This window comes from Tenebrio molitor, chromosome 5 (assembly GCF_963966145.1).
Source record: "Tenebrio molitor chromosome 5, icTenMoli1.1, whole genome shotgun sequence".
In the NCBI taxonomy this organism is placed as follows: domain Eukaryota; kingdom Metazoa; phylum Arthropoda; class Insecta; order Coleoptera; family Tenebrionidae; genus Tenebrio; species Tenebrio molitor.
The window spans coordinates 1,999,321-2,023,002 of record NC_091050.1 but is presented as its reverse complement, the minus strand read 5'-3'; the positions used below and the strand labels follow the sequence as shown (position 1 = coordinate 2,023,002).

Below are 23,682 nucleotides of genomic sequence, written 5' to 3'. Positions count from 1 at the left end.
CACATCGCGGTTTTATGACGAAACAGATTTATCCCCGGCGATCGAGTGGAAACAGGATATTAATTAAAGCGGCGGTAAGTAATTATTTCCCTTCGTGTTCGGTCCAGAACCGTGCAGCAATCAATCCCCACGTCTAATTACGACGAGGCAATCAGAAGTAAATATAAAGGGAAAGCATAAGAAATAAATTAGGGGTTATGTTCGGTGCCGTCGTAAATCGCGAAATTAATCCGCTTAAAGACCGTCGATGCGGATTTATGCAGCCGCCGGTGCAGCTCCCACAGACGAGGTGGAAAATCCGGAGGCCCAGTCGATGTAATTGACACCGAAGAAAAATTCCGGTGTTGAGTTTGAAGGACGCGGCGGTTCTGCCCCCGGACGTGTACTTACTGGTGCGTGGTGACGTTGAAGAAGAGGTGGGAATATTGGGGAGCCGAGTCTTCCGGGCCGTGGGGCGCAGGGAACGACATCGTCAGCATGACAGGTTTGTGGGCGCTGTTCTTCTTCGACTGCCGCAAAAAGGCGATGGAGTCGTTGGCGATCAGGTCGGGGTAGTAGTCCTGCAAACGAAGAAAACGTTTAGGGCTGCTGCGAAACAGTAAAATAATTTTTTTGCATATCGTAATGAAAGTGACACTTTTTACACGCAAAATCGTAGTGAAAGTATCACTTTTTTAGACGGAGAATCGTAGTGAAAGCACTACTTTTTTGCATCATTTTATTCCATCTCCTTGGAGATGATTGTCTTTTTTTTGTAATTTTTCATAATCCTTTTAGACTAAATTAAAAAAGTATGACTTTCATAACTAGTTGTACAAATAACTATTACTCCACGCTTTACGTTGACATTTGTCAAAAATTGTTGTTTTTATCAGTTCTTTTTACTTTTTTATCCTGTTGTTTTTTTCTTTGTATATCTAATGTTCACACAAATTAGATTAATTAATCAACATAATTGATTACAGGTTTCCAGAGAATAATAAAACGCGACAAGGAATATTTTACAGACTGATTTATAAATCTATTAAGGATACGATGATCAAACCAATTACGGTTAACGTCGTTAAAGAATCTCTTAACTCATCATGTAAATTATTTGTTGACGTATTTTACTACGCAAACAAAGTAGAAACAAATTTACATTTTTCACATTTGGAATTGTTGTCGAACAAGCTGTCCGAACAATAATAGACACCGAGAACCGACACGACACCTTCTAACAAATAAAAAACCAAGTGTTTTATTTAATACGGGATTATGAAAATTAATCTAAAATTTGAATTTTCACAACGCCAGTTTCCTTGACATATTCTCTCTATTTTCCTCAAGGTTTTCGGAGTTTACACCTGCAGATAAATAACTACGAACTCTGATTTTTTTGTTTTGACTGGTTCATAATGCGATACAATAGTCGAGTCGTTGATTAATTCGTACCGCCGACTTCGAAACGTCAAAACTCAAATCGCAAAGTAACGAGTCAAAATGTGTCAAAAGAATTATTTCCAAGTTAGTTACATTAACAACAAATCCACAACCTACTACTACTACCTACAAGTCCTGACTCTAACACTAGGGGGCGAATGGAGCGTCGAACATAACCTCAAAACTAAAAACGTACTTCTAGGAAAAATCAAAACAATAGACATTAACATATAAACATGCAAATATAATAATATACCAACATTTAGAGCGTTAATCGTATTTTAATCAATTTTCTGGTTTTAACACATTACCATATGAAACAATACAGAATAAGCGAACAAGCACGCCTGTCACATTTCGTCTCGTTAATCAGTCGTGTAATTTATTAGACACGTGACCTGGGCGAATCAATCAACGACTCAACTTTTGCTCCCCATGTCCAATTGAAATAAAGACAATTATTTGTGGCAGTTGTGACCGTTTTATTTTCGTTGTGATAAAAGAATTTCTTGGCTCGGTCGGCGATTAATTGGGGTGGGTCGTCGAGAACTGGATTTTTTTCCAGAAACGTAACGTTCTTCCGGTACAAAAGCGCAGAAAAAAATTAATTGGCTTCGTCGTTGATCTCTCGATAAAGCCCCGCATGGAGATGTAGGCAGGAAGCTGCAAAACCGCCGCCATGCCTTTGCACCGCTTTATTTAGATCGTCCGTATTACGAAATTCTTATAACGCGAATACCTGTCCGTAATTAGAAAGGAATTTCAATCAAGCCCGTAATTAAATTCGAAAAGGGATTTTTCAAATATATAACAAATTGTTGCGCTATGATTAATTACCGATGACTCACCGCCCAATAAAAATCGCGCTGTAGGACATGTAACACCACTTAACAAGTAATAATCATAATTAATAATAAACAACTCGCCTTGTGATAATCGAAGCCGTGCTTGATCTTCTTCCCGTTCATGTTTATGGAGTAGTTGTAGTACTTGGAGTTCATTATGAGCCCACCCCATTCGCGCCACCCTGGAGGGACGTACGACCCGTTGTATTTGTTCAGGTACTTCCCGAAATATCCTGAAACACAAAGAAAAAAAATTCAGTCGATGCTTGAATGTGGGAACACCGCAAGGTTTGCTCCTGGACCCGCTGCATCGACAGTACATACAGTTTCACTGGTTTTTAACAAGAAGTGTTTCACGATTTGTCCCCATTCTTAGAACGAACGTACTGTAGTGCAGTAGTTTAATGTATTGCATTTATGAATACTAATTGCGAAAATGATATACATGAGCATTATTTATTAGCTGTGGAATCTGAAATATGAGTGGGTCGGCTAACGTCTCTTGAATGATTTAAATGGACTTAAACAGTTTCGTCTAATGGTCGCATCAGGAAATATTTTTAGTTTTTGGTGGAGGTGTGGACACTTAACTGTTAAACACCGGACGAAAGTGGCACAGGAGGCGCTCGATGAATTCAAATCTAATTAATATGGATTTTTATCAGAGACGCGAGTGCTTTCATCTCATCAAAAACAAATCTGTGTGTTGCCGGCGACGCGAAGGAGAAATCGAGGCGGAAATGGAAAACGCAATCGGAAAGCGAGAGCAGCCGAAGATATGTCGGGGTACCATGGCGCATCACCGCGCCACCAGGCGAAAAACCGCGTCCAGAACAATGGTCTCATCTAAATAACAACAACGAGAACCGTAGCACGTGTTGGGCTGGCACGTGGGTTCTTTGATGATGGCACGTCGCCCACGCACGATGTAATCACACGTCTGCTACATCAATTACGTGGCCCGCAAGACGTTCCGAGCGATTTCCATGGACGACAGGAAACGCACCAGGAGCGTGAAGAATTCTTGTGGTGATTGTTTTCGGGTCGGGGCGCAACACTCGAAATTGGCTGGATTCGGTGCCCACGTGATGCCGTAATGGACCAAAACGGTCGCCAACGTAGTCTTAAATGTTTTTAAGGAAAAACTCCTACGTTTGCATACATTATGGTCATGAAACGATCCTCCTAGAAGCTCATGAATGAATTCCGTTGCGACACACGACAGAAATAACGCGAGACGCCCACGACGACGGTAAATATGGCCGATTGGCGATAATTGAAGTTCCCGATTTAGAAGGAAACTTCGTAACCGGCGAGGAAATAATTGTCGGAAAAATGAGTCTGGGATCGGACGGGTCGGGAACGGTTGAAACGGTGCAGTTCTGCAAACACTGCAGTCTTTTGGAATTTGTGTCACTGTTGACATAGACAAAATAAACAGACCGGTAACGTTTTCTGGCAATTTTTTCATTTAAACTAATCTAAAAGCGGTAATTACAAAGGGGATTGTTGAGTTAGCATGATTTTTAAATAACGCCTCGTTTTACTTTGTTTTTTTATGCTCAGCTTTTGTAAAAACTTGGGTAAAGCTTGATTAAAATTAAATATGCTGATAGGAGCGATTCGCTTCTGACATATGAAACAACAAAAATTTTCAGTTATAATCTCGCCAATTTTTCCTCGCTTTTCACTAATGCGCTTCTCGTGGAAATAAGCACGAGTCGCAGCTGAGTTTACGGAACTAAGTAGCGTCTACGTGAAGGTTCTACACGCCGTCAAGAAATTACGTAAGATGTAAAGAGTATTCGAAAAAATTTTCTGGTGAAATAGCCTCAGCTGTCAAACTACAAGCAGTGACAGCTAATGAGAATTTTTAGTTTAAATTAATAATTTAATTTAAAATATGTATTCGTGATGCTTTTAACAATCAACAGTTAACCTGCGGCATGTTTAGCTCGCTCTCATCAGCCTTTGACAGTCTCGTATCAATAAATTCAGAAAAATTAGAATTTTATGGTGTTCGAGGAATTTCGTTAGAGTCGTGGAAGTCGTATTTAACCAACGAACTCGGCGAGTGTCCGACTGTAATTGGAGGAGTACCGCAAGGATCAATTTTAAGCTCTCCGATCTTCACATAAATCCACCTAAATGACTTACACTTACAAACTGTTACGTATGCTCAGTTCAAAAAGTCATCAAAATAAAAATTCCATTCGGTTACTTCAGGAAGGTTTTAAAAACTGCTTGATCAGGACTGAAATCACAAACCACGCATCTTGTGTTTTAATTCGAGGAATAAAAAGAAATCACAGAGTCACGTGTATAAAACGAAAAAGTTTACGGTAATTGTTCACTTTAACCATTTCTGGAATTTTCGCGTTTTTTGTGGCTAGACAGCCTCAGGGCGTCCTCCTAGATCGTTTCCCACCATTCAAACCTTGTGCAAATGCCTTTTTTTTCTCTCTTGTTGTGTTTCAAGGTCGCGCCAATATCTTAGTATAACTAAAGGGTAAGGAAAATTCATTTGCACAAGGTTTGAATGGTGGGAAACTATCTAGGAGAATGCCCTGACGCTGTCTAGCCAGAAAAAACGCGAAAATTCCAGAAGTAGTTAAAGTGAACAATTACCAAGTTTACTCTTGAGGCCTTTGTCGCGTGGTATGAGATCAAACGTTGACTTGGTACAAAATACTTTTGGAATTAGGGTCTTTGGTGTTTTTGGACACACTGTAGACACCTGACACTTCGCACTATCTCAAAACGACAAAAGTTCGGTAATTGTTCACTTTAACTACTTCTGGAATTTTCGCGTTTTTTCTGGCTAGCAGCCTCAGGGCGTCTTCCTAGATCGTTTCCCACCATTCAAACTTTTTTTCTCTCTTGTTGTGTTTCAAGGTCGCGCCAATGTCTTAGTAGGTACAACTAAAGGGCAAGGAAAATTCATTTGCACAAGGTTTGAGTGGTGGAAAACGATGTAGGAGGACGCCCTGAGGCTGTCTAGCCAGAAAAAACGGGAAAATTCCAGAAGCAGCAAAAGTGAACAATGACCAAAAGTTCTTGATTTCATAACATCTCACCATTTTTTGCACCTTACATAAATCCATCATGATTTCATCGAGTCGCGCATTTTAGTTATTTTGTCCTTTTCACGAAACTGATTAGCGAACAACAAAACTCGCCCTTTCCACACATTCCTTCATTCCTTTCTCTCTCTTCCCCGCAAATGTTTATTTTCAGAAACACACCGTTATTGTTATTCCAGTGTCCCAGATGGGCTCTGCCCGATAAGACCAATTAGCTCTGCCGACTCGATCCCTAATCAAATTCTCTTGTATTTAACACCGAATTCCTGCCGTGAACGTTCTTTAAACTCTCAGACAATGGAACAATGAACCGTAAAGTGGCGAAAATGTGATGCGTCGTTTCAAATTGGACTGTGACACGGTGGGGTTTGTCGCTCGCGGTGAAAAACGCACCAACACGATCAAGATTCGAATTTCGCGCCTCGCGGTCGTCTTGGCAACAGCAAATGCACAATCGATCACGGCGGCAAATCTCGGGACGCGTCAGGGGTCACCCTTGGGACCAATCCGTCATAACACAGTAACACACTACATGCACCTCCTACACAGGAAGTGTCTTCTTAAAGAATTGGGATCCCCGATTGTTAATCCAAATAACTTTTACGTCGCAGTTGACTGTCATTTATGGAATACATACAGATTTGCCGCCTCTTCTGAATTGGTAAATTTGACATTTGACAGCTCACAGCTGTCGTTTTGCAGTTTGTCATTGCTTATCAAGTGCTTATTATAGTGTTTTGAGGAGGTTAAGAACATTAGTTGTTAGTTACGCTATGCAATGGAGGCGCCAAATTTCACCGCCAACTACGACGTAATGATTAATAAGAAGTCAGTAGAACGTTGAAGTTATGATGTGTTAATCGGGCGGTCTTCTAGAGTGTAATTAGAATGTGTGAAAAGCCCCAGCGCCGGCAAGTAGGGCTTCGCCCTGCACTGCCGGGCCCCGGGCCCCTTCCTCACCTGTCCTGTATCCGGCGTTGGACAAGTAGGTGGCGAAGGACCTCGTCTCGTAGGTGGCTTGCCACTGCGTGCTGGAGCAATTGTCGTTGTTGGTGTAGACGTGGTGGTTGTGGACGTACATCCCGGTCAGGAGCGAGGACCTCGAGGGACAGCACATGGGCGTCGTGACGTAGGCGTGCCTGAACTGGGCGCCCTGGTCCCTGATGGCGCGCAGCGTCTTCGGCATAAAGTTCAGCGAGCCGAGCTCGACGTCCTGGTCGTCGGTCAGGATCAACACGATGTTCGGCTTGCGCTCTCTGGACGTCGACGGGGCGAAGACGGGGCCCTTGCGTTGGCGCCGCTGGGAGAACACGTCGCCGGTGGCGAAGGCGGCCGCCGCCAGAACCAGGAGGAGCGACGTGGCTGGGCTGATCATGGCGCCGGTGGTGGTATTGTTCCGCGGAAGGAGGGCGATCACATGGTCGGCGCAGAGCTCAAACCATCTGAAAACAAACCATTGCTGATCTAGATCCGTTCAACAAGAGCCGACAAAAAGCTGAAAAGTGCGTGCGGTCCGGTCGGACCTCCGGCAAGGTATGCAGACGGTTGCAAGATATGCAGCATATCCTGTCTGCGGTTTCAGAATATCGCACGACTCGTAAATCTGCAGAGCAACATCGCTCGCTGCATATCCGAGTTTATTCAGGAGAACCGTAATCAGTGGCGTAACTAGGGAAGACATGTTTATGGGGGGATATAAATGGGAGTCGGGGTACGATATATTGCTCTCTCCAATAATCTCAACTTTGCATTAGCGGTTATCTGTCCAAATGAATAATCAATTGTGTCGGGGGTTCGCAAGAGAGAGCTGGACAAGGTGGCTGAGCGATCACAGCGCCACACCAGCACGATTCAATACAAGATCTCGGCCACTTAAATAATCTTGTAGACCTTGTAGATTTAAACACTTAAAACTTCATTTGAGGGAGTAGACTAGTCTAGAAAGAATAGTAGTTGATTATTTCATTAAGAGTAGAAGTGAGTCTTTTTGTGCTGAACCCACAGATTGAAGACCGAGGCGAAGTCGAGGTCGACAACTGGGCGAAGCACAAAAAGACCTTCTACTCTGAATGATATTACATATACTGTTTTATCTCAACCATTCGAATCTATTAATTATAATATGATAAATCAAAGCAAAGTTGAGCAAATGTGATACTGAATACATTCAATTAAATAGTTGCAGGGAACATTAAATATATCAGCGCCAAACTTTCGATGGTGATTTATCGCGTAAAGCCTTGAAGAGTTGAAATGAATTGAAAATTCATTCTCTTTCTTTGGGTGCTTGTGTGGTCAAGAGTACAAACACCTCGTGCATTGTCAGTAAATTCAACGAACAATCAGCCACTTCCCGACCACTCGAACGCCATTAGCCCGTTTACACACCGGAATTAACCGGAGTTTATCCTCGCGATAAGGAGCGGCGACGTCGCGTTTTTCGAGCGCGTCGGTAGATTTTTCTTTGCCCCCAAATTGGGTGTTAAATGCGTGAGTACACAGCCAGTCCGTTATTTTTTTAACGCCGATTATATCCAACTCGCTACTCGTTAGCATTATCTCGTCGAAAGGCTCTAATCCCGACTTGTTTTCTTAGATAATGGTAGCGAGATCGTGCCAGCTTTACGGAGGGATCATATTTTTACGATTAGGTAGCCCCGAAGGGGTGGCAACTCCCCGCATTACGGAAGGAATCCGAAAAACGCCGCCGCAACAAACAGACAAGGATCAGACGTGGCCGCCTCCAAACAAACGCACCGGCGGCGCGTGTGCCGCCAAAGGAGCCGAATTATTTCCAAACTTTGGCTTTGCCATCTTTTCGTCTAAAAGTGTTCGAGTATTTTGGGGTGTTTGTCTTGTTGATTTTGTGACGATTTGTCATTGTCGTTTAGGCTCTCGGAGGGGAGGAGATCGCGTCCTGGTTGTAAATAGAACTCAACCCCGCAAAGCTAAATGTCAACGTGTCAATTTATTACAAGGGGAAAGGAATTTGTGCAGTTGCTGACGCAAAGAGAACAACAGGAGCTGCAGACATTTCTCAAAATTTTCAAAGAAAACGTCAAATATTTTTTCTTTTCTTTTTTCATGAAACCTCTTCCGTAATAATCTTTTTGAATAATATAATAGCAATAACTATGCATCGTAGTAACAACAACACTCGCTGCGCTCGTGCATATAACCTTCCCACGTCTATGAAAAAGAAGGAGGTTGCAGTTGTCTAGCCAGAAAAAACGCGAAAACTCCACAAGTAGCTAAAGTAAACAATTACCGAGGTTTTTTGTACAAATGTTTCAAAAATGACCGTTCGTCACTCTTTGACTGGAAGATGCAATAACAAAAAACAAAATCTTTCATTTTAGCAACTCCCGGTCAGCTCGAGGGCCAATATTTTTGCGTAACTGACTTATTGCTGGAAGACTTTGTTGTGTGAGATCCATCTGTCGCGCAGTTCCCATACTCCTGCCCCGACCCTGGCCGGGGAACAGTTAGAAATGTGCAAACCCGCCAATGCAACTGACATTTCGTGACCGGCCCGACGAGGATCTCGGTGCTTTCACCTCTAGTCCTGGGAGCAATTATGATTAAAGTTGAAAAAAGAGCGGACTTTAAAATTCCCGGCACACTCTCTCCCCTCGAAACCACCACGATAAGGAGGAAATTACCAAACACCTCACGGTCCGTCCTCGTCAACCTTTTAAAACGTTATTTTCACACGTACACGTTGTCCCTCCAACAAATTGAACTGCAAACGGGTAAGCCTGAGAGATGATGTTTCCAAATATCGAGATTTTGTTTCAACACGATGCGCCAGTTTCATCAAACTCGAGCAAACAGTCGTTCAACGTCTTGAACGCGAGCGAAATTGCACTACAATTCTAAAAAGTTGGACAAAATGAGCTGTTGTGTCTCTTGAATTTTAAAAGAACTTCACTTTAATAATGCGGAGCAGTCGATTAAACCGCTCACTGTTTTGAATGGACTAAAAACCCCGACGGCTTGTGGAACAAGCTTCAAAGTTTTAATATTAAGATAATTGAACAAATAGATTATGCAAACTTCTTCGCATCATCGTGTAAAAGTCGCGAAAAACTTTCGTGATGCACTGCTTCAAGGGATGAAACTATATTTCTTTACTTTTATATTAATTGCACGAACTGTTATTATTAACTACAACACGTGCCTTGATCAGAAGCCCAACTTAATCTTATGTCACTGTAATAACTACTTATTTACGCAACAAGTGGGATATAGGTAATATTATCGCACGTGTGTGAAGTGTGGTCGGGTTTGTGTGATTCTGATCACAAACCGACAAAGTTGTTGTTTGAATAAAATGCATTTGACGCTGATTATTTTCGAAAAGATAGTACCGACATAGTAATTAAATAAACAAATGTCAACAGGTGGGACTAATTTGTACGAATGCAAAGATTATCGCACGCGTGTGGTAAATAAGTGGTTACCTGTCTGCAAGGCGTGAAATAAATACATACGATTTTTATATTTTTTATTTTCTTATAAAGTGAAGCTGTAGAGTTTTGGACTCAATTAAACGCCGGCGCAGCTCTAGTAGTGAAGCAACCCAATAAGAACCAGCTGAAATAGCAAAGTGTGGAGATCAAAAACATGAAACCTTATGTAACAATGTGATCTGAGACGGACAAAGTACTTCTGCAGTTTCTAACACTTGATGTTCTTGAAAGTGGTTTTAGTTCAGGAAATAAAATACGTATTAACAAAGGAAAGAAACAAAGATCGAGAGACGTGTGTAGAATTAAATTACCAACACTGAATTTTTAGTAAAGATTGCGAGTCACTGAACAGAAAAAAAAGTGGAAAACAATTATTTCAACAGGTCTTTTGATGGACAAAAAAAATTGAGAAGCACTGTCCAAGAACCAAAGTCTGTGATATAACGGGTGTTCAAATGAAAATTTCATCAAGTTGGCTATGACTTTTTGATGAAATAAGATAGAGCGAAATAGGGATGGTGCGTTTTTTGACAGATGTCAGTTGTGTTTTACGAGTGTAACGTCTTTTTTTGAGTTGAGTTCGTTTTCTGTGGAATTATAATAAATTATGTTATTGTTTTCATAAGTACAAAACAACATTCGCTTTTTCTATCTCACGATGGTTGTCACCTTGGCACATAAAACTTTTCTAATCGAAAGTTATTTTCGAAACTAACATGTGACCTTACTTTAGTCTTTTTTATTTTAAAAAAAGAGAAAGCATTAGTTGGTAATAAAAAAATATTCAAATACTATAAGTTAATTCATGCATACCACGACCATCTTCTCATTGATATGGCAGGGGTACTTTTTAATTTCCATAATCTAGGAATCAGCTCCACCTTGTCTGGTGTCTGATGAAAGTTTCTAGGAATCTAACGAGCAGGAACGAAGCTTAACAAACTGCATAAGAGAAGTAACGTGTGTTCAAAAATATTTGTGGTCAAGTGGCCTTGTGCTTGCTTTTGTACGTATGGCGTAGCAGGCGCAGGTGTCAAATATTTCGTGAAACAGGAAATATAGAAATAAAGAGAGGAAGTGGACGACCACCACTGCGTATTTCGGAAACCGCTGTAAGTGATAGCGAAATAATATAAAATGAACCGAAAACTTAAGTTTGCTATTTATCACAACAAATGAAGGTATGATCAAAATCAGGACATATCTAATGTTTGCAAAAGAGAGAAAACCACGGCCTGCTTGAGCTAAAATTTATTTGAACACTCGTTACATATTTGTAATAAATGTCTTCATAAATGTGTTCAGTTGAATAACATACATATACTATTTTTTCTTCAAACCTTCATAACAAATTATTTAAGACATGTTAAGAAACCAGGTGGGAATTTCAAATGATTTAGCTAGTTTACTTTACAGCCGCTCATCAGCGGAGATAATAACTTCACGGACGCCCTCAGCGGAGATAATAACTTCACGGACGCTCCTCAGCGGAGATAATAACTTCACGGACGCTGGTCAGCTCGTTAGATGCCATGACAATGAAGTGACACTTTAGCATTTTCAATGCAGCAGTGCAATGTCATATTTTACGGATGTTAGTGACAGCAGATGATACAACTTTCGCTGCTAACAGTACTTTAGCGAATTAGAGTTTCCATCTAAATGTCCATACCTTGACTTGGAAAAATAGTTTGAGACAAATCAATACCGTTTAAACTCGGAACACACAGAACATTATTTTTCCATTAAGAAATTGTTTGAATTATCTCACTTTAGATCCAACTCTAACTCGGAGCTCACGTAAATGATTTATGCAATAAGATGTCTAAACGTTTATTTTTCCTGTAAAATGTGCTAAAAAGTGTAAATTACTGTAAATGCATCAAAGTTACAAGAAAAGCATGTTTTTGTATAATTCTAGTAACGTTACAAATTGAGCTAACTTTCAAAACAACTAATTTGACTTGCAACAGATTTGGCAGGCCTTGAGTTCTCATTGAACCAAAAATAAAAAAACATCCCGATCGGTGCAAGTTATTGCAAAAAAACACACAGACATACAGAAGTACGGGATAGTCGATATGTTGGAAACAACTTTTCTTTGCGTCTTGAGCATAGAACAATCATAATTTGATCTTTCTCGGAGACGATTTTTCGATTCTATCACCACACTTCCATTTCCTTACGGAACGTAACATATGGCAAAAATGCTAGAGAAAAACGGATAAACGTGTCATATGCATATGGTGAATGTAAGGAGATTGTGATGGATACCCAACATGCGACAAATAAAAAAAAAATACAAATACCGACAACGGAAAGTAGAACGGCGTAGCACGAGGAAAAAGGCGGAAACATCGACAAAATTGCTCCGACTCCCTGTTATTATTAATTTTTAAACGAAGCTAAATCGCTCTCGAAAGCTACCGTTTAAATTCCAGTTAGAAGAGAAAAATCCCCGTCCCTCTGAAAATAGCACGGACCGAAAAGAGAACAATCGCCTTTCAGACCTAATTAGCGCGCTGAAAACTCGATCGGGCTCCTTCTCCGAACGCCACCCCCGCCCCGCCAGACGACGAGGGTGAAGTGTGAAAAAATACCTGAGTCACCTTCCACTCCCGAATCATTCATATCGGAGCGAGCAATAAAAATTCCACCCTCGGCTCGCCTCAGCCGCACATTCATTATTGACAAAGCTTCCCGGCTTATTCGGTCCTTCCAACGATCTGACTCCTAAATGCCTTCTTAATCACGACGTGAATTGACATCGCCCGAAAATGAATCACCACTCGACGGACACAATGGACGACGACGAAGAGGTCGTGGCGCCCTTCACCGCATTCCGCTGCATTTCCCGCTTTTTCTACCTGGACGAGTGCGCTCGGGCGGGTGGTAAACGCTCGAATTGTCGACGTCAAGAGATGCGGTGAAGGGTCGTCTCGGATTGTTGACGATGAATCGGTTTGACCCCTCGGCCGGGGCGAAGAGAAGCATGTGGACGAAACAAAAGACTGCGGTGGGAGGCGCTTTGTCTGAGAAAATTCATATTTTCGAAACTGCGAAAGATTGCTTTCATGATGAGAGTTGCAACCGAAGAGTGGAAACGGGCACGTCTTTGATTGGGTAGGTAAATGTCAAATGTCACAAAGTTAATAAGTTGCTTTTAAAGAATTGAAAGGTCAAAGTTCTCTCGTTAAAGACTATAATATAGAATTAAAGAATATCGAGTGATTTAAAAAAAATATATTTTGTTGTAATCAGGGTGAAATCGATATACATCAGAATATTAAAACTCTTCAGACCATTTGTGAAAATCACGTGCATTCAATTTTGCGCTATACGTGACTTCCGCATGAAGGCACCTCTGCCTTTGTCCTCGCCTGTTTTCAAGCCTCGGCTGCGCCTCGGCCAGAAAACTCAGACTCGAACGAAAAAGTGCACTTTGTGACTCTTTTTTAAAACGTATTTGCAACTTTTCATGTTTCGATTTATTAGAACTTCCAGGAGCGTCTCGTTCGGGATGGAATTAAGTTAAATTGGACTTTATACTTGAAAACCTTGACCCCCACAAAATTTAAAAATGATACAACAATACAAACAACTGTCTTTATAATTTCTATCCAAAATTTACTCAAAAATATGATGATTTTTTAAAATAATTTCTACTACAATCGAGCACACTAGTACTATTAAATATGAACCATTTGACCCATACCCCGCGACTTTTACTTTTACTTGGAAAATATCAAGCGCGTGGTATTTTCACTCTGTTCCACACCGACAGGAAGAGCCGGAAAAAATCCAAACATGTAATTTTAGTTATATAATCCAGCGTACGCCAACTCGTGATGTAAATGTAAACCTGTCGGAAAAGTACATTGAACCAATATGATCCTAAAAATACCCCACCGCCAGGTGGAGTGTCAATTTTTTCGTCAAGTTGTCAGTCTTGCCAAAAAACTGTCACCATTTTTAACAGTTTCTCTTCTTCTCCTTCGTTTTTTGTTTTCCGATGTTAACATCAACCTTATGTAGGTCACTTGTTCAAAACGACAAAATGAAATTTGGCAATTTTTCGAAAAGTGTCAAAACGTTTTTAATCGATTAGTACTGCGGACAGATCTGGTGACATCATTATCATTATCACATTTGTTGTTTATTTCTCACATAAAATAGTTAATTCAATTTGCTTGTAGCACTTACGAATCATATAAATATTTCCTTTTTATGTCAATGTAATGAATTTTTTCATTTTGCTTAAATTTCCTTGAAATACTTTTATCACATGACCTGCTTTCCTTATTCAGTTCTCATCAACATATTGTCCACTTTCTTGCAATAAAAGAATCACTGAATCATTAAGTAATCTTATTGTACAATAAGTACATGATAATCCCAAAATCATTTCCGCTCCATTTTTCTTCTTTCATCACTTATTAGTTACTTTTGTATTTGTATTCCTCTATTCCTTTCCATTTTGTTATCTTTTGCTCAACTTATTTCCGACGTGTAGACTTCTTTTGGTCCCAACGTTCATCCTTGTCTCACACCTTCATTTCCGCCTTTACCAAATTTATTGTGTCAATTTTCCTCGTTTTAATTAACACGAATGCTCTCAATTTGGAAGTGGTACCGACAACTTGAACTAGACATAATGAAAAGTCATTCCTTACGTAACCATTTCAGTCACCTATCAGTGCTATCGATAAATTAGCGGCTGGGTTCCCTTCCGGATGATATTCCATTGTTCCGTTGAACGAAATTACAGACAATACGGCCATGAATAAATTAATAAATGCAAATTTGTCGGCACCACATCAAACGTAATTATAAACAAATTTGCGGTCGAGCTTATATGCAATTAACCAATGAAAAAAGTGCACATTTTTTTCCATAATTAAATCGTTTCAGGAAAGTCCGGTCGCGTTAGAGTGACGTGTGTCGACGGTTTGGGGGCGGGGGCCCAGGGGGATATTAATTAATTAATAACCCATAGGTAAATCATTGAATGTGTCTAATAAATATTCAGCTGTCAATATGGATATGTCCGTTGCATTGCAAATAATGTTTAATTATAGCGGCCACGTCTGGCAAGGTGTATGCGACTCTTATCTGTCAACAATGGCGCTAATTTATGGTGGTCGAGTGTTTGACGGCGTTATTACAACCATTGGTGATGGAAAAACGGAAAGAAAAACAGCCGCTAGGTTCGCGGAATTGTGGACGGTGTGGCAACGGCGCAAAAAATTGTCATTTACGTCAACAAACAGTGAAATGGTGGCGTCGATGATTGGCCGAAGACTAAACGTTTAGTCTGGAGGAGGTTCGGGGTATTTGTAGACAAATAAACAGAATTTGCAGATGTCCCACTTTATGGAATTTTTTTCGTTTTCAGGAAACGGCGTCGAAGGTTGATGGTTGAGGTTTGAAAAGAACACGCAAATATGACCAAAAAAATGAATTTTTTAAAAAGATAATTAACAAGAAAAGAGTGCTCATCAGATCAGATTTAATAAAATGAAAAAAATTGACAAAATTTGGACGAAAAAAAGACGACCTGAAAATTCAGCAGTAAGGAAGGTACAAGAAAAAATTGAAAGGATAAAAAAGGTTTTAAAATTATGGACTTAAAAAATACAGAGAATTTTAATTAAAAAAAAAAAAAAACTGACAATGCACTAGACATTGACGCTATTTATAACCTCAAACTTAGAAAAACATAACCTAATTCAACAGACAGCTTTACTACCAAATTAAATGCAAAATTTCCATGGTCCCTCATTATGGCAAAACAACGTGACTGCAGTTTACAAATAAAAGTTGAATCATTTGTCATTACATATATGAAAAAAATTCGGGTGCGGAACACTAAATGAAAACTAAAAAAAAACAAGCAAGTATAGCCGATAAAATAATGTAAAAGCAGTAGATGTGGAAACAGAATCGAGCTTAATAAAAATAATGGAAAAGAAGACATAAAAAACATTAAGACAAAAATACCTCAGAATTTAGCTTTCGATTGATCGACCTTGAGGCGAAATAACAACAATTTTTCCCGGAATCTATAATCCCCTTTTGATCGCAGGAAATCGTTTTTCAATTCGATCAATTTCGGTGAACTCTAACCTTACGTGTGCGCGACGAATAAATCTAAATGTCAAAAGTCGACTCGCGACTAAAATTGATTAAGAAACTCCGCTTATCTTGCTATCACACCTTATAACACCTAACATAACCACACTTCCACAGACAGGAAAATGACAGTTCACCCACGCCCCTATCACAGACACATGTCGAAAACGCGAGCCGCCAATTTTTTCTTGCTTCGCAGTTCTTCGCGTTTTGCTCGGTAACGTTGCCAAAGAAATCTTCCGAGTCATCGGAAAGCCGAAAGGCATCAAACACTTGCGAATAAAAAACTGTGTTCCTGTGTCATTGTTACAAAAATAGAATTCACGCAGTCACCTTGCACTTGTTAATGTCAAATTTAATTTTTCCGCCGCAGAATAAATTTTACATTTTTGCATTGTTAAGTTTGTAAATCGTCCACTGTTACAGTTGGACGTGGCCATATTTCGCTGCGAGACACAAGAAGCCAGTCGTAGAACGATTCATACGTTCTGTGGATTCGTAACTGTTCTGTCGAGTCGGTACGATCCGTAGGAATTAATCCGCGACTCGAGTACCGTTTCTCTCGGCCAAAATAAATTCGATCGCACTGTATGTATAAATCACCCCAGAGGAGAATCTGGAAAATGCCCCTGCCTAATGGCCCCCGTGCCCAATTCAATTAGTTACCATATCGTTTTTGATTCATCTAATTTCCCCCCTTTGCCATCGGTGCGATCACCCCTCATCGCTGAACGATCTCCCCTGAGATAAATCTCCGGAGGGGCCAACACCGGATTAGACTCACTTCGACCCCCCTCCGGTTACGTCGGCCAAAAAAATCGCATTTCCTCCATTTATCGTTATTAACTTTTGCAATAAATCGGCCGTTATCCCGCCTGTTGATCAGAGACCTGACCCCAAAACGCGATCTTCAATTATTGTTAATAGAGCCGATTCTGTGACCTTGCCCACTTCAAAGAACGAGTGAGCGGCCCTGATTGGTGGTTAAACTGTAAAATTAAAGGCAGGTAGCCGGGAGACGTCGAAATGGAGATGTCCGAATGACGGATGGCCCAAACGGACCCAATTATCGCCAGATCTGAAGCCGGTGGAAAACCCGTGGTGCGAGACGGCGAGTCGACTCGGAGAAAGCGGGGAAAACCGGCAAAAACACCCGTGGAGGTGCGGCGGTGGCCTAAAGGGTTCGGGAAAATGGCACCCCGATTATCGCCCCGGACGCACCTGATCTGGGGACAGTTGAACGGCCGTGGGAAGGTTTACTGTCTACTGTCTGGTGATTTATTGGTACTTGAAAGGACGCGATTCGGAGGAGGAAACGGTCCAGGTTATGGCGACAGTTAACAGGTGATAAAGATTTGTTGAATTATAAATATTTATGGTTTAATTAAGTGATAAACCGGACGAAACGTGTTTACGGCCAAACGACATTCATAAATTTGCCGGTATTATCCGAGACGGCTGGGATCACGCCCGAAACTTGACGGTCACGTGACGGAGATTCGACAGGTGACGTTTGCACGATTCGATCAGAACAAATACGGAAAGTGACGGTGTAAATAAGGTTTTCCTTGAATTTTATTTTTTTAAAGATAAGCCAGCGGTTTCGAACCGCTAATTTATTTTTAAACTGTTGACGACGTGGTAAATCCGAAGAGTCCGCTCATGACAGGTCGGACTAACAAGTTTTTGACAAACAAATCAACTCTTCTCTCTTCAAATGTCATTTCAATTTTCACGTCTGAATTTTCTTATTATTCTTCACTGTGAACACTCAAACTGTCAACACGACAAAACATAACCTAATTGCGAAACATGACATTTCTATATTTCTAATTTTGACTCCAGAAAGATCAGCAAATACGCTTCGAAAGTTTAGAATTAAAAAAAGAGTGACATAAAGTGGAACCGCTGTATAACAAAACACAATCAAACGTCAAATACACACTGTCAAAAATGACGATTTCAAAGCGAAATGGCTAATTTTAAAAAACATGGGAAGATATTTTGACGTACTTATACCAACATCGAAATATCTACACAATAAAAGACAATACAATGTCAAAATATTCCATAAAATTAACAAAACAATTAATTCTTAAACTCTGGAATATGATATGTCAAGATCTGTATTTAAAAACACATTACCGTATACCGAAGTAGCTAAACTAACAACACACAATTAATTGTCAAATGACATTCCTAGGTTTTTTTTAATTTTTTCAAAATTAACACAACATTGAAACGTCAAATTGTCAAATTTTTATTTTGAAATCCAAAATACCGTCATACAACAAACTAAATATTATATTAACAAAACACCATCAATCGATAAGTTGTCAATTATGACATGATGCCGCGCCTTCGAAATGGTGTAACGAAACATCATATTGTCAATAATTACACAATGAGATTTCGACGTTTTGGTTTTTTTTTATCATGATTAATTGATTACTGGTTATGAAAGATTAAAAATACCACAAAAATGTACTATTTCGTCAGATAGTAAATAAAAATACATAATTGTCAAATATGTACAAACAAATTTGCAACAGAAAAATTACACCGTTATCGCAGATTTAACAAAATAATTAGTGCACAACATGTCAAGAACGACATTTCAGCGTTTAGAATTACATAAATGCGTTTTATCATAACGTCGAAATGAATAAATTAACAAAACGCAATCAAATGTCAAATTGTCAAATATGACATTTCGAAATTTGGATTCGAAAAATTTGATTGGAGTTCAAAGAAAATGTCAGAGCCGACAAGCCGACAAAACCTGGGAGATTTGACATTTGTAAAATTAAAAGAGAAACTATCGGACCCTACACTGACATGATTAGGTTAACAAAACACAGTCACTTCTAAAATCTGCAACAATTTTGAAACATACCTACAGATTTTTGAGAAACTTCAAACAGTTAGGTGACATTGCGAAATTTAGATTTTAAGACACCTTGCCACACAACAAAATGGCTAAATTAACAAAACACAATCAGACATCAAATTACCAATACGATCAGTTATGACATATCGGGTGTTCATTTAAATTTCTCCTCAAAGTAGGCGTTGAAGAGTCGATTGTGAACGCACCACGTTGTTAAATCTAACCTCACTTTTTGTGTTTACGTTTTTACTCTGCAGACAGACGATTGTGCGTTCACAATCGACTCTTCAACGCCAACTTTGAGGAGAAATTTACATCAAGCAAAAGATTCCACAAAATTAATAAAACATTCAAATGTTTGAAGTGAAGAAAAAACAGTAAAATTTTGGTTAGCAATATTGAGATATAAATTCGCAACCGAAAGATTGAAAAATCAACAAATCATCAAACTGAAAGACATTTGAAATCAAAATATGTAAATACATCTTCGTGTACTCAAAAATGGACAATCATGAGACTTTGGAATTTAATACCGAGAGATTGCATAAAAAGTGCAAAATTAGTAAAACAGAACGTCAAGTTATCACGTGAAACTGTTAAATTTCAACATATTTTGTTGCAGACTGAAACGAGTCGATCGTCACATTGTCAAAAATGATACATACATTCAAATTTGCAACCGAAAGATTCCATAAAAATGTCAAACATGACATTTCAAATTGTGAACCGACCAAAATTAACAAAACAGAATCAAACGGCTTACTGAGTGACTGTCAAATGTCAAATGTGTGTGTGTGATTTCATCCAGTGCTGTCTCGCAATGTGAAGAAGTAGTTTGTTGTAAAATGCATTTGTAAAATGGAATGCAAGAATTGGTCAACAGAGAGATAAGGCGAAGTCGCTTATCGGTTTCGACGTTCACAGGAGGAGGTAACTTGATAGGATACTTTTAACGACCTTGACAGAGAAAATATTTGTTTTGTGCAAGAAACACCTAAATAATTAAGAGAAAAGCTCGTGTCGGTCCGAATCGATTAAAATATAATCATTTAGTCAAACCGACCGACTACTTCAATTAGTTGAGCACGATTCCGAACCGTCCGGAAGATTTACGACAAACCTTTCTGGATGCGGGCTATTATTTAAATCGGCCAAAACGGGTGATCCCTATAAATTCCCGAAATTATAATTAATTACCCTCGGAGGGTCCCGAAGCAGGAAAAAAAAACCAGAAAAACGCCGACCCGTTCCGCAACGGAACGGCGAAGAGATTCGCCGGGAATGACACCGACTTGTTTTACGGCCGGATCGGATCAATTAAAAAGTCAATCGGATCGCCGGCACCGGTTCTCATTTTTTTTCCGCCGAATCAATAGCACATAAAACACGGAGACACGCTCCTCGCCGACGACCCAACCTCATTAGCCATTCAGATTTTGATTTTATGTAAAACAGACATAAAAAGCAGTTCGCACGACTACCGATCATCGTCTCAGCGGCAACCGGACAAAAACCGTACGTCGTAGACCGATCGGATGTCGTTGAACCGGCAATCAGCGACGTTTCCGAGATAAGTTCGGACATGACGTGCATCTGCCGCAGCCTGCATTCCGCCGGGGCGGTTTTTTGCGGAAAATCGTGCAAAAGGTGTGCCAGCGAGTGCGACATCCAAGGCCGCCGAAAATCTCGTGGCGACCGGAACGTGCGCGATTTTTTGGAAAATCCGGAGGAAAGCGTCTTACCTTCGAGGGCGTGATCCTGCGACTGCTGCGGTGTTCCCTTCGAGATCGGCGGTGGCAATACGAGAGAGCGACGCGAGCGACGAACCCGAGGAGTTGCACCAGCCCGCTCTAAGGTTAAAAGTAAACTGAGAAGCAGTCAACTGGCGAAGTTGCCGAACTAACTGGTGAGTGGTTAAACGATTCCGTTTGTTGCCGTGTACCTTGGCTAGATGGATGGAGCTCGTCTTGTCTAAACTTCCCGAAAATATGATTAATGAACGGCATTGTCGGAGTTATTGTTACAATTGGTTGTCGTTTTGTGTGAGGCGACGACCACGATGATTTAATCAATTTCCTTGCGTTCGTCAACCCACGGTATCCCGCGTAATTGGAATATTTTTCTGCGAGGCGGCCGAGTTTCGGTATACACACGATGTACGTCTCTACAGAGTGGCAACAAAAAAATTCTAGTTACGGTCGGTGGACAAATAAAACTGGGACACTTAAAATTTAATCTATGTAAATCAGACTATTGAATTGTCAATATATGTATTTGTCAGTGTCTATATGATATGTCATACCAAAGTTAAACGATGCAAATTTTGACTTATGTGATTGTCATTTTTGTCCCAGTTTTATTTGTCCATCGACTGTACGTATAAAAAGAGATTCGTTGTAAATGAACCTGCAATTTTTATTTTTTCAACATGAGACGTTTGTATCGTGAAAATATAATAAAAACAAAAAAAAAATACATTGCAAATTTTTTACGATGTCTTATCGAGAAATGTTATCTTTTCAACATTGAACTAGTATGTATTTGAGTACCTATTTTTAAGCTTTGTCAACAAGCAATAACATTAATCTGTACCTGTTTTCCTGTTTACTGTTTACTGTTTTCCTTTCCCAAAATTTAGCAATATTGCATTTACGACGTCATAAATCGCCCAGCAGCTTCTCAATATTTTGCAGAAGCGTTAGTTTGTGTAAAGTTGTTTTCGAAAATTGTATCGACTTTTTATGGCCGCTGAAAAATTTCTGAACTGACTAAATTCTTTGTTCATTGTCCAATATTGTCTTAAACTAATTTGTAAAAAGTTGTAAACAACGAACAATACAGGCGGCCAAAAAATTTTAGCCATCACTATCTTGACATTCGCGGAAAGTGTAAATAAACCTTTAGAACCGTAACCCCACTTTCGATTCTTGTTATTTTGACATGCATACTGCCATATTGTACAAATCAATTTAAACTCAGATATTCCAAAAATCCGACATGAATGAACAAAATTAAAGCAGTCCTACATAGATAACCTGAGGTAAACCTTCTGAGTATGTAGTAGAATTTGACAAAATAATTTCGAGTTTTGAAATTTACCACCCAAAAAATAGCAATCATAATCAAGGCGGTGATCATAATGACAATAAAGTATGGATTACAATTTTTTTTTGAAATGACAGACAATAGGGCGTATTCTGTAACTGCTCCGCTAAATTTTAAAGCCCGTTAAATTAAGTTGTCATAGCAATGACCAATCAGGACTTGAAATTTTAAATTTTAAAGCCACGCTAAAATTTTAACGCCCCTTTAAAAATTACAGAATACGCCCTAATGACGGTTAAAATTTTCTGGCCGCCATAGTACACTAGACTGTCAAATTTCAATATGACATTTCAAAAGTCAAAATAAATCTTAACCTAGAAAGCGAATCAACAGACAACTCTTTGACAAACGATTAGGCGTACCAATTATTCGGGAGCGCCACCCCACTAAATTTGTCTCAGTTCTCAAAAGTCACCCGGTATTTTTACAGTAACGATGCGATCTGTAGTAAAAATATTCTGAAGCTCGAAGCGGATTTTTTCATCCACCCCGTATAGTGAGCATCTGAAATTAAAAAAAAAAAAGATAAAAAACGATTGAATTGATACTTGAAGTAGGTACAAAACAAAGGTGAAATCATTTTATTGAAGTTGTAAAATTTACGAAATATTTTTTTCTTGGAAGATTACTATAACCTGTTAGAACTAGCTATGACAGATTCTAACTTGTTGAGCGAAATTGCTTTAAATATTTGAACATTTACAGTCCACTGGCGATTTGACTAATTTTGTCAAAAATATCTATTACGCTACAAACATCTAATTCTTTGATATTTTGAATATGTGACCGGTATTCAAGCAACTTTTCAATTTTAAATTACAAAAGATAATTTTGATTGTTTTTTTGTTTAGTTTTTGATATTTCTAGTAGTGAGAATGCGTACCGATACGTCTACAACGATATTTAAGTATTCAAAACACGTAATAACTTTTTTATAGATTGTCTTAAAATAGAACAAATTTTGAATGTTGTTGTTCTGGTAATGAAAGACCAGAGTGAAGTATTTTCAGATACTTTTAATTACGAAGTAAATTGTCGTTCAAAACAGAGCTATAAAATTAATTTCTTCTGATGTTAAAAGTTGTCTAAAAATAAAAATACACATCAAATGATAAAAGAAAAGCGTCAGAAACAACAATATGTAATAAAGAATTGCTACTGCGGTCAATATAATTTTCACAAAATTTTATGTTTCACGTTTGGATATTTTTTTAAGCCACTAGTAAATTGCAAAAATCCGTATTTCCTATGTAACTAATTTTTGGAAATTGAGTCTAAAAAATCAAAACGAATACAAAAAAGCATTACCTAGTTGCCTCATAACTCATAACAATCTTAATTTCGCTAAAATCCAACGTATTTAAGGAGACGGTACACCAAGGAAGTCATAATTCGCTTTGTCAACAATTCAGAACGCTAACTTGTACCTACCTGTTTTCCTGTTTAGAAATATGTTTATGGGTTAAGCTTTCTTTTCCAAAACTTTGGTATTTTCCAGGTCGGCACTACGTTTATGTACGACATCATAAATCACCTAGCAGGGAGACCAAACATAAATCTTCGATCGTTGAAAACAGTTAACGTCAAAAACTTTTCAAAAATTGTATCGATTTTTAATTTTCGTATCACCCAGATCCACTTCACATCCGTACTTATTTAAATAAAAAAAATTTTGATCACGTAGTGTATACAGAGTAATGTTTTTGGACGTTTTTTATAATGTACTAAATTCA

General features: G+C 39.2%; 2 protein-coding genes and 1 long non-coding RNA gene across 7 annotated transcripts in view; 2 read left to right on the top strand and 1 right to left on the bottom strand.

Moving 5' to 3' along the window:
• Sulf1 (Extracellular sulfatase Sulf1) overlaps nucleotides 1-20,721 on the bottom strand; it is a 36,935-nt gene extending 16,214 nt beyond the window's left edge. For all 3 annotated transcript variants that reach the window (XM_069049413.1, XM_069049415.1, XM_069049414.1), the window contains exons 1-4: nucleotides 20,587-20,721; nucleotides 6,311-6,792; nucleotides 2,349-2,500; nucleotides 391-560 (exon numbers count right to left, since the gene is read on the bottom strand). In XM_069049413.1, coding sequence (XP_068905514.1) covers nucleotides 391-560; nucleotides 2,349-2,500; nucleotides 6,311-6,725 — 737 coding nt within the window. In that variant the 5' untranslated portion in view covers nucleotides 6,726-6,792; nucleotides 20,587-20,721. The remainder of the gene's footprint in view (nucleotides 1-390; nucleotides 561-2,348; nucleotides 2,501-6,310; nucleotides 6,793-20,586) is intronic.
• LOC138132086 (rhodopsin-like) overlaps nucleotides 1-23,682 on the top strand; it is a 42,927-nt gene that overhangs the window by 9,655 nt on the left and 9,590 nt on the right. Inside the window, exon 1 of one of the 3 annotated variants that reach the window (XM_069049453.1) lies at nucleotides 20,609-20,750. The exons of 1 other annotated variant lie outside the window; for it this stretch is intronic. The gene's annotated coding sequence lies outside the window, so the exon portion shown is untranslated. Of the gene's footprint in view, nucleotides 1-20,608; nucleotides 20,751-23,682 lie in introns of those variants that run through there. One more of the 3 variants, XM_069049451.1, reaches the window with a different exon arrangement.
• LOC138132249 (uncharacterized) lies at nucleotides 14,356-15,465 on the top strand. The gene is made up of 3 exons (XR_011160035.1): nucleotides 14,356-14,818; nucleotides 14,901-15,152; nucleotides 15,218-15,465. It is a non-coding gene; the product is annotated as an uncharacterized lncRNA (long non-coding RNA).